The 11813-nt window shown below is 41.8% G+C and overlaps 1 protein-coding gene across 1 annotated transcript; it reads left to right on the top strand.

Annotated features, from left to right (window-relative positions):
• Positions 1-1616: 1616 nt before the first annotated feature.
• On the top strand, positions 1617-10789 carry IGFBP1 (insulin like growth factor binding protein 1). Its single transcript, XM_080579776.1, has 4 exons — positions 1617-2470; positions 3992-4170; positions 5891-6019; positions 7033-10789. Exons 1-4 carry the CDS (start codon positions 2092-2094, stop codon positions 7162-7164), a joined length of 819 nt encoding a protein of 272 aa, XP_080435902.1. The 5' UTR covers positions 1617-2091; the 3' UTR covers positions 7165-10789.
• The last annotated feature ends 1024 nt before the right edge of the window (positions 10790-11813 follow it).

Raw genomic sequence — 11813 nt, 5'->3', positions numbered from 1 at the left:
AGTTAAAAAACTTTTTACAGATTTGTCTCAAATGTATCATTAAAAGAAATTTCTTCTCAGTTCATGTTCCCTTTCTTAAAGCAAAGGAAGAAAAACTGCAGTCAGGACCATAGCAGTCACTCTAGAGTACAGTCATTTCATAGGCAAGAAGCTTATGATAGCAGTCAATAGAATTATGATACTCAATTCTGTTGCTACAAAGCATTCTAGCAGAGACTCTAACTATCTAGAGATAGGTAAGTGAATGAATACGTCCATGCACGTATACAAATGTATATGAGATCTTTGGGTCTTTGTCATTTTACAACTGGGTCTACTAGGTTATTTATATTTTTTTTTTCTTCATGTTTCTTCACAAAACAGATTTTGTTTTGCATTGCTTTCTTTTACAGAAAAGAAGGAGGGAGGGAAGAAGGTATACTTTTATATATTCTTCACTTCACATTGAGTGATAGGTGGAGCATCATTTCCCATGGCAGATGTACATGAAGAAAATATAGATGAAAGGGGAAAATAAGCATTACAGCTTGAAAAGTCTAATTGCTGTGGTTTTGTGCAGAAATTGTTATACCACAGTTTTTCAGCCAGAATCTTCTCCCAGTCATAGACGTATGAATTCTACAGAATTATTTTTTAAAAAGTTTTGTTCAATATCCTTAAAAATGAAAGTGAGTTTGAAGGGCTGCTATCTTTTGCATATTCAGCTGAATATCCTGAGCTTTTGAAGATTATTTTTTTTTTTTTTACATTCCATTAAAAGGCTGAAAATTGGAAAAATAAAACTGTTAAATGAAGTAGTAAGGTGAAAAATCTCTTCAAGTTGTAAAAATCTGTAACTAATAAGAATACTTCAAGAACTGACTTAAGGATACAAGGAGTTAAAAAGGCAACAAAAACTACATTATAAATAAAAAACTTTGGTGTCAGTACCACAGAAACAGAAGTGAAAAATAAAATATGAAAGAATGTTCTACAGTTCTGCTTCACTTTCTTTCACACAAATGACACATTTGCAACAGAGAACTAAGAACTAAATGCAAAAACAAAACAAAAACAAATAAACAAAAGTCATGTTACTTTAGATTACTTGACAGTGGAATTTGCTATTTCAAGCTCAGTACATACTGCAAATACCAGGATAAAATTATCTGCTCAGGACAGTGAAGTTTGAATGCTTTTGCTTTTATTATAGTGACAACCACTGCATGCAAAGGAGAAAATAAAATAATAATAATAAAAAAAAAAGGTGAAATATGAGTAGATGGAGAGGGTAACAGGACAGAGAGAAAAGCAGAATTATTTCATTTCTCTCTGGTTTGTTTGACCAACATTATTTTACCCCAAGTGCATGTTTTGAGGACTGATACTCCTCATCCCAGCAGCAGCAGCAGAGGCAGAAGACCCCTTTAGTTTCAGCTGTGCAGCCCCTCTGGCAGGTTAATGCAAGGACTCTCGTGTCCATGTGTACAGTGGTTACAGGATCCCGATGGCTTTATTACCCTTGGGGCCCCCTCTTTGGTATGTCAGTGTCCTCCTAACCTGCAGGCACATGATGAAAATTCAACAAGGGTTTGTTGCATTTGTTGCTGTGGAAATATGAAGTCAGCTGCTTCAGTTTCAATGGGATTTCCCTCCTCCTCTCTCTCCCCCTCCTCTTTTTTAAACATTTACATTGTTATCAAATGTCAAGAACAAGAGACATTTGTGACAGGGAAAAGGGGAGGGGATGCCCCCCACTCATCCATTCCCCTCTGCCCGTTTCCCCTCCACCCCCACCGCATTTTTTCCTGTTAACTATGCTAGGGCAGAGGTGGGGTGAGGGAATAAAAGCATTCCTGAATGTCTGGAGGAAAGAAAAAAAGATAAAGGGGGAAAGTGAAAGGGGAGGGGAAGAGTGGTCAGGGATTTGAACCGCCAGTGAAATTATGTTTCTCTAGCTCTCTTGTTCAGATAATAGTTAACTCGGGGTTAAAGATTAATAGCCAAGCAAAGCATTGTATAAATGGCTCGGCCGAGCTGAATGTATGTAAACTGCTTCCTGCTCCCCAGCCTGCCGAGCTGCCCTCTCTGCCGTCCCTCCTCATCAGCGACATGAGCAGCCTGCGGGCTCTGCTGCGCCGCTGCTGGCTGCCGTCCCTGCTGCTGCCGGCGCTCCTGGGCCCTCGCCTCGCCGCCGGCGTGGCCCTGCAGCCCGTGCACTGCGCCCCGTGCACCCAGGAGAAGCTCGCCCTCTGCCCGCCCGTCGCGCCCGGCTGCCCGGAGGCTGCTCGGCAGCCCGGCTGCGGCTGCTGCCAGACCTGCGCCCTCGGGCCGGGACAGCCGTGCGGGGTGTACACAGCCCGCTGCCGCCAAGGGCTCCGCTGCCACGTCCCTGCGGGTGAGCCCCGGCCCCTCTCCGCCCTCATCCGGGGGCACGGGACGTGCCTGCCCGCCAGCGAGGCCGGAGGGATGCGCGCGGCGGAGCTGCCAGGTACGGCGCGGTCGCGGCCCCGCTCCGTGCCGGGGAGCTCCTGCGCCCCGCTCCTCCCCGGCCGGGCGGGGGAACGAGGTCTTTCCAGGAGGGATGTGCTTTGTGCCAGGGGAAAGGCTGCAGGCGCTGGAAGTCACAAGCCTGGGAAAAAAAAGTGTACAAAGTTAGGCACTTGCTGCAGAAACAGGGAAGGCAGGCAGCGTTTTCAAGGCGAACACGCTCAGATCAGTGCGAGGCAGGCAAAGCAGGCTTTTATGCCACAGACAAGAAGATGAAGTGTTGCAATGGGACGATGCAGGCTAATCAGACTGAGGTTTCTGGGACTCTAGAGATTGTTCTGCTTTAATAGTAAATAGCAACTAGAGTGCTACAAATGTTTTCTAGATAGGCCTTGCATTTGGGTTCGTTTTCAGAATGAAAAGTATATTAAATAGTGCATTGCTAACCAAATTTCTTTGAGCAAAAAGCTGTATCAAGCATCTTATGCCAAATGATAATGACCAGAAACTTTTTCAGTGTTTATTATTATTTTTCAGTGTTTATTATTATTTTCACTGTTTATTAAAATTCTTACCATCATTGCTGCTATGTTCATGCAGCGGTGATGAAGGTAACTCAGTAGGCATTACAGAAATAATCATGGTTGACTCAAAATAACAATGGCCACTGGTGGTAGTAAATTGAGTTTCTCTTGTACTTGCGAAGGTGAGGAGTGGAGAGAACAGCAACTAAACCGAGTGTTTAAACCTCCATCAGTTAAAAAGCTATAATATTTGTTTTTATTAATTCTTTGCTTTTATTCTTTTTTTTTCTATTCCCTCCTCAATCTTTCTCTTCCATTTTTTTTCCCATTGGATGATTATTTACAGCTTTGACCCAGCAAGTTATTTACACATGTCAAACTTTTAGCCCATGATGAGTTCCTGCTAAGAGAAGGAACTTTTGCTTCCAGTGGAAGAGTTCACACACTAAGTTAGGCATGGGCACGTGGGCCATGCTCAGGGAGATCCAAACAGCTTCTTCCACTCCCTAGCTATTTGTTCCACTGCAGGCCACCATGAGCTTCTGCCATATCTTGTGAATTTCTAGCCCTCTGTGAGGCAAGCCACAGAACAAAGTACAGGATGTCATGGATCAGGTCTGGATTAATTCATCTCCTAAATAAGAACTGAAACACATCATGCTGTTAAGACTCTAAATCCATTACAACTTTCACTCCAGTCTTTACTCATTTAGCAAAGTGACTACAACCCACTGTGGTCAATAAAAATTTTTAATTTTTAACAAACTAGCTGGAGCTTTATCTTTGGTATTAGTGTGATTCCAAATGTTCATAAAATAATCAGCTTGTTAGAGAACAGTTCACGTGTCCTATATGAATTTACAACAAAATGTTTAATGTAAATTATTACTCCTTCAAGAGCTAGTGAAGTGGATCTGTCTTAGACATTATATGTTTTGGTTGGTGGTTTTGATTTTTCTTCTTTTTCCTTATCTCACTTAAATATCATTCATTTCCAGACTCTATCGAACCTGAGGATATACCTTTAGAAAGCACTGAAATGACACAGGATCAGATGCTGAACTATCAGATGATGTTTCCCATAGGCCAGGACAAATCCATTCCCTGGAATGCCATCACTGCATATGAAAACATGAAAGCAAAGAGAATATCTGAACTCAAGAAATGGAAAGAGCAGGTAGAGTTTTTTGTTGTTGTTGTTTTCGTTGATTTTGTTTTTGTTTGCAAGCTTTTTATAGACCACTTCAGTAGAAGTTACTGATTCTGAATACAAAATGAAAATGTGCATGAAACTCCAACAGCAATACCAAAATGTTGGCATTTTGGATAGCTAGCAAACAGGCTTCTTTTGGAATGCCTTCATCAGATACCTGAGGAACAGGCAAAATGGCAGGAGCAATAAAAACAGGTGTGCGTCAGATCTGTCCAATACAGAGTCCTTGTAGAGTCTGAATCTTGCTCTGCAATTAATATCAGTTTACTACATGGTTCCTTAATTTCCAGAAACCCATATTACAATCTTGGAATTCTTTCTTGTTTTAATCCAAAAAAAAAAAAAAAAAGATATTTGTGCCTGGTCCAGTGTTCAGTGAAGTAAAAAGGAATACTTACATACAAACATTGATGAGACACCAATGCAAACCAAAATATTTATTTCTTTCACAAGAAATGCACATAAAAGACAGAAAGCTCAGCAATTAAACTTCACTTTTACCTTCAGCACTGCAAAATTGCAGTGCTTAGTGGGCATGTATGATGTGAGCAAGTAGGTTCTGGTGCCACTCGAGGGCACCAAAGAACCACCGTTAGAGTAGTCCCGGGCAGGCCGGTGTAAACCCGCGCCTCGGCGGCATGAAACTGAATTAGGATTGTGCACGACGGAAAGCCTGCTTTCATAATGTTCTCTCTCTCTCTCTTGCACGGACGCATCCCTCAGCCTCCCCCCCCCCCCCAAAAAAAAATACACAACCCCCACTTCCCATCCCCAAAACGTAGGAAGCCTCACTCCACACCCAGAGCAGAATTTAAGCACCGATTTAGTTTGGACTATGCTTATTAAGTGCTGTTAGCTCCAATTCTGATTTTTAGGCTTCTGTTTTTCTGACCTAGAACTACAGATAAACCCATTGACTTGAATAGGACTGCTTATGTGAAGGGAGGTTTTGCAAAAGCAGAGGATGAGATTATTTTCGCTCCCAAATAAAAATATTTGTTCAGTCTTCTCCTCCCCTTTCATTCATTTTAACATGTTAGGCACTATTAATGAAGTAGTAGTTGTGACTTGAAAAAGCTGGAAAAGAGAGACATGCAAACAGTTTTTCATTCCCAGTTCCAGGTACTTTGAGTCTGGGTCTCGGAGCCACAGCAGTGCTCTCCACTCTGCTTTGGTGATGGCCATGTCCTGTACAAAAGATAACAAACGTTCAGATGTTTGCTCTTGTACTGTCTATATATGTCTTGCACCTATTCTCCATACATCAACAGAACAACCCAGACCATGGCAACCCAGAAAACGTGGCCAGCCTCACGTACACCAGCCTCCTAACATGCACCTCCCCATAATAGGAGATATTGTACCCTCTGAGCAGTAATGTGTTTACTCAGTACAGGTTAAATTTCCTTGTGTGGCAATTTAAGGACTTAAATCCTCATGTTTCTGAGGACAGAAAATACTTCAAAGAATAAAAACAAAGGCCTAAATGGAACATCAGAGTTTTCTGGCTGTGCTCCTATTGAAACATGTAGAAACTACATGCAAAGCAGCCTGGTGCAGACTGTATGACTAATAATTATTTTCAGCTTTTTTCTACTTCTATACTGATCACCTTTTTTTTTTTTTTTGGTTGGCTTCTCTTTCTGACTTCATTACTGACAATTTTTGAATGATATTCCTGCAGGGACCTTGTCAGAAGGAGCTCTACAGAGCCCTGTATAAATTGGCAAAGGCTCAGCAGAGAAGAGAAGGGGACCTTTACAAATTCTATTTGCCCAACTGCAACAAGAATGGATTTTACAACAGTAAACAGGTACGTGCTTTTTTCCTGTCTGCTCACAGCAGTGCTGCGAGTAGTCTGACATAGCCCTTTCATAGCCCCCTTCTCTCGAGCTCACAAGTTTGCAGCTGCTGGAAAATGTCGTGAAAACAGGGATACTTTGTAGTAGGAACAGATGGTTTGTCTTTCTCTTAAAAGCGAGCCGCATGCTCTGGACTGATAAAAATGGAGGCAGGAGTCTTCTCTGTTCACAGAACAGGTGTATGCAAAGCCTTCTCTAAGATCTTTTAACTCTGTCTGTTCCCAGGCCAAGTCAAGCTCCATGTAACTAATTTGTTAGCATATTCACAGTTGATGTTAATGCATAATATCCACCACATTGCCTGCGTTGTTCATTGTATATGTAAAAATCACTGTGGAAATAGGAGGTTCTCAGCTCCCACAGTAAAATACATTTGCAGTGACAAAACTCTCTGGAGCAACATTAGCCTTCTAAAAGTACAAAAAATAACCACAGGTCATGCACACAAGTTTAGTAGGTCTGCATAAAGCTGTGTCACTGAGATTCCTTGTTTTAGAGCATGGCGCTATCGTGACTCACTGTGACCTGGGATCTAACCAGGCATGAACAGAAATCTAACTCCCCCTATCCCAAGAAAGAATCCTATTTCCTTCTGTGCATGAAGCATCAGGCCATCAAGCCATTGCTTTCATCTCTCTAGCTTGTATATTCTGCTTTCCTTCAGTTTTTTACACTAGAAGTCAGGGCTGTTTTATACTATTGTTTATCAAGGAGTGGGCAAATTGTTTTGCATTTGTTGTTGCTCTATGGTAGCTGAGCTTGGATCGAGGCTCCCTAATCAAGTGTGCTGGTTAGGGGCTGGGTCAGAGCAAGCATCACTACGTTCTAAACGAGTCCATGTGTGGCATTTCCTGAGTTTCCAGTCCTAGTTCTACAGCTCTACTTGTAGCATCCTGTAGTGTTTTCTCAATTACTTATTCTGTGTTTATTTATTTATTTATTTATTTATTCCTAATAATCCTAGTGTGAGACTTCACTAGATGGAGACTCTGCTGTGTGCTGGTGTGTCTATCCAAAAACTGGAAGAAAAATTCCTGGATCTCCAGAAGTGAAAGGAGACCCTGAATGCCAACAGTATCTCAGCTCACAAGAATAAAACTACACACGTTCATTCACACCAGGTTTTCTGTGGAGCTTGTTCTCATCAGGAACCATTTCAGTCAGGATCCATTCCAGTAAGCTAGTTATGGGCACCTGATTTTCAGCATACAGGTAGCCACATAAAGTAGCTTTTTTACTGTGCTGGCATTACTCTGATGCTCAAGTGACAGATATGAGCAACTGCAAGATCGAGTCCTACAGTCTTGTATATTACGTTTGTATAATATTATAGATACCCTCATATGTAAAGCTGTTGAATTATTTATTTTATAGTGAGTGTATTTTTGTCAGTGTCTTGTTACTAATTTATATTCCCAAACACTTCATAACTTTATGTGTAAATACTTACTTTATTGCTCTTAAATGCATGTGGCATGTTGGAGCATGTTCCTACTTAAAACTTCAAGTGGCATAAATCTTTTGGGGAAAAATGGCTTGTAAACTTGCATTTTTGTACTATGTATTTATAGATGTAAAAGTGATTTTTAAAAAATAGCTTTCAGTAGAGAACACGGTTAGGAACTTATTTAAAACTTATTTTGTTTATATATCATTGCTCTGTTTCAATGTCAAACTGTTTCTTAAAAAAGAAAGTCTAAACCTTGATTATATACTGAAGCTCATGATGTGACAGTATTTGTTTCTTTTTCCACACATATGCACAGGACATATAGCAGAACAACAGGATATTCTGTGCCATAGGTGTAAATTGTTCACATGTTGACATTGTCATGTTATTTAAAATAAGCTATTAAATAATTTCTTCTACACACTCCCAGTCTCTGTTTCTGCAGCACAGCATACTTAAGTACCAGCTCTCTGGAGAGAGCAGACAGGGAACAGTGGACAGCAGGCAGGACAGTGTAGCAGGGGGTGGGAGAGTAGAGGGAAACACAGCCCTTCTAAATCTGCCTCCTGAGCTCCCAGCTCCATCTTTCCTCAATACGTTTTCTTCTTTTGCTCTTCCTGTCCCCATTCCCTTTCTCCTGTCCTTTCCAATACTGGCTGTGCTTTGCAAGCCTTTGTTTTGGGCAAAGAGCAGCCCCTAAGCAAATTTATTAAAAGGTTTGCTGGATAGGAAAGCTGTATGACTTTTTCAACTTGAAAGCCCAACACAGCAATATTAGTGTGTTTAAAAGATAACAGAGAGATTGGAAAGAACAATTTCTTGCACAGAAAGTCAGAGGTTGTAAAAAGGTGGCTGGGGAAAAGCCCAGCCTTACTCCTTTTGCTGAAAGCAGAGAAGAGAGTCCCTTGTGCTTAGGATGCAGTCCCTCTCCCAGATTTTTCTTCTGTTTATTTAGTGGCTGCAGGGAAAAAGAGGGAAGCAAGTGACTGCCTTGCCTGCTTCAAACTTTTTTTGTTGTTGTTGTTGTATTTCTTTTTTCCATGAAGAAACTGGTGTGGGAGTTAGCATGCCCCAAAGATGGAAAATGGCTGCACCAACCCTGCCTGAGAAAAGGGCCAGAGGGGCATTTTTAAAAGCTTGACTGGGAAGAAACTCAGAAAAAAAAAAAAAAGAAAAAAAAAAGAAAAAAAAAACCTCCAGCAGTTTCTTGGCATGAGCTTTGGTTTTAAAATGAGAGAGGGAAGTTGCTTGCAGAAACAGCAAAGCTAAAGCATGGAAATCTCTGCTCTGAGTATTACATTTCAGTAGCATCACACTGTAGTTATTGAATGTGTTGGCAGTATTTATATGTCAGTGTTGATCCTATTGGGGTCTAGTAAATACTCTTTAAACTGCCCCAGATTTGAAAGTATGGATATGCTACTGCATTGCTTTGTAGAGTATGTTGCGATCTTCCCAGGAAAACATTGCAAAAGCTGTTGATGGCTTTGACATTATAAATAATTACAAATGTAACCTCCCTGTAGTGAACTACAGTGAGACCTGGCTAAACTTCATTGTAAAACTCTATTCACTATGTCAAAATGTTTGGCAAGCACTGTATGAAAATAATGAAGAATCAACGAATTTGAGCAGAACCTGAGAATCCTTCTACAGAGCACACCCACAGCAATGAACAATGGTCATATGGCTTTGCTGGGGGAAAATGGTGAGGAAAGGAGGGAAAATTGTATACTCACAGCTGTAGCACACAAGAGCACTCTGTTCTGTTCTCTCCCCATCAACTTTGTGTAGTGTTGATCTCTAAACAGCAGAAATTGGTTCTTTATGTTGGGATTTTTATATATAGGGGAAATGTTTATCGTATTAATTAATATTAATAGTACGTTAATATATTTGCATACATTAGTATTTTTGCAGTATAGCAATCCAGTGGACAGCTACCTCTAATGTTCGCAGGGTGGCAGGTTCACATCCTAGCTGCAAGAAATCAGAGTTTTTAACAGGGAAAGGTTTTAGGAAACTGCTTCTGGAAACTGTAATGGGCTAAAGTTGCGCCAGGGGAGGTTTAGGTTGGATATTAGGAAGAACTTCTTTACCGAAAGGGTTGTTAGGCATTGGAATGGGCTGCCCAGGGAGGTGGTTGAGTCGCCATCCCTGGAGGTCTTTAAAAGACGTTTAGATGTAGCCCTTAGTGATATGGTTTAGTGGAGGACTTGTTAGTGTTAGGGCAGAGGTTGGACTAGAGGATCTTGGAGGTCTCTTCCAACCTAGACGATTCTGTGATTCTGTGATTCTGTTTCCTTTAAAGTTAAGCACCAGGAGTGAAAACTACCTTGTACAGCATTCAGGCATGACAGACCAGTTTCTTACGGGAGTTTAGTTCCTTTTATCACACTGAAAGCAACAGGGAATGGGTGTCTCCTTATCTGCAATCTGGCCTTGTGTGACATCTTGCCAGGACTCACCAGGACAGATTTCATTTGAGCTTCTCTAGGCTGGGCTGTCTGACTTGGGCCAGACTCTTCTGTATGCTGGGATTAGGACTAATGCAAGGAGGCAAAGAAGGTATATTATATCTCCCCTGTTAGAGTGCTGCCAGGAGCTTGACCTACATTTAGACCATAGGTGCATGCATTGTGATTTGTCCCGATTTTTATGATCAGCTTCAGTAATAGGATGAAAAAAAAAATCAAAGGCCTGTAATTTCTATTTTTTTATTATTATTTGTTTACCTATTTATTATTTACCTTTTATTTTTTTTGTTTGTGTTTTGGCATGTGTCAGCTGGCAATCCTGCCTCCAGCATGAGCCCACTGCGCCAGTCACACCTGTGCTAGCAAGCTCAGCCTGGTGGGACTATGTGGGGAAACAGGGAAGGTGCTGCAGGATGTTCTGAGCAGTTCAGGTCACCTGGAGTGCAGCTGGATTTGCAAAGGGAATATACCACTCTTTGTAATTTCAGCTCCCTGCCTTCACACCTTCTTGCACTACTCCCACCCAACCTGAAATAAATTAACTGGTGGGAAGGTATAAGGTAAGCATCTGTGTGTTTGGTTCATGTTATCTGAGAACACTACGTAGTTTGTGCTTCCTGCTGCCAAAACCCTGCCAGGTTTGTTGCAGCAGGGTTTGTTCCAACCATGCCTCCTCCTGCCCCTGGCCTACTGCCAGCTGGAAAATGCTCATAGCAAAGAAATGAGGTCAGTGCTCTCTGCATTTTATTTTCTACCCTCTTTTTTGAAGACAACCTATCTGGTTTTGGGCTCTGCTCATACTGAGTCTGTTCTGCTCACTATTTTGGGGTGCAGTGGAGACACATCTGTGTTGGTTAGTACTGGGGGGGGGGGGTGGGGACAAAGACAGGTCCCAGACTTTTTATTTACCAACATTTTATATTTATACACTTCTTGGATGTTGCACTGAGAATCAGACAGGGACTCAGAATGCACAGGAAAGTGTGGTTTATGAACCTTATCCAACACTTAATTGTGTTTGGCACATTTGCCTTGAAGATTTGTGTGGATGGTATAGAGTGAATAGCACAGTAGCAGGGTGGAGGTAAATAGAGGGATTCTCTTACTGATGTGTCACCACATATTATCAGGTCACATTTAAGTAAAGAGGTGGTGGGACAAAGAAGGGGAGGGTCTTACAGGAGTGCAGCTAGTTAGTTTTGTATTACCAGAAAGTACAGCAGGAGTCCAGACACAGCAGCACTTGCTTTCTGGTTAATGAAAATAGCTCTGATGATAGGTCTGTCAACAAACAAAGGCTTTATTTTATTTTCTCTCCTTTCCTCCTCCCTTGACCTGCCTCCTTTTGCACCAGGGTACAAAATCTATCTGCAAGTATGCTACTGCGAGGGCCCAGGGAAAGGAGCAACCTTCTGCAGGACTGATGCAGGAACAAGCTTGTTCATGGATGTAGAATTAAGGTCAAATGAACAAATCTAAATTTATCCCGTTCCAGATCTTGTGTGTTTTATTTTGCAAAACTTTCTGCTCTCCATTTGATACTCAGTGGTAGATTATCATCTCTGAGTGGCAGTAGGGGTATCTCAGCAGAGGTGAGGGCACTCAGCAGAAGGCAAGGCTGTGCACATGCCTGGCTCCTTGCCGCTTTTTTATGAACCACACTTCCCTGTAGGGAGGGTGCCTGGCCAGCAGGCACAGCTATTCTGGCAGAGCCCCCTGCTGCAGATGCCCAACACAGAACCTCCTGCTTTCTATCTCCTCCAACTGCTGTTAAGCTAACAAAGAACAGTCCATTTGTGCCTGCACTGAGATTTTAAT

The sequence above is a fragment of the Anser brachyrhynchus genome (genome assembly GCF_964034855.1).
Source record: "Anser brachyrhynchus genome assembly, chromosome: 2".
Taxonomy (NCBI): domain Eukaryota; kingdom Metazoa; phylum Chordata; class Aves; order Anseriformes; family Anatidae; genus Anser; species Anser brachyrhynchus.
This window is presented reverse-complemented; position numbering and strand designations above follow the sequence as displayed.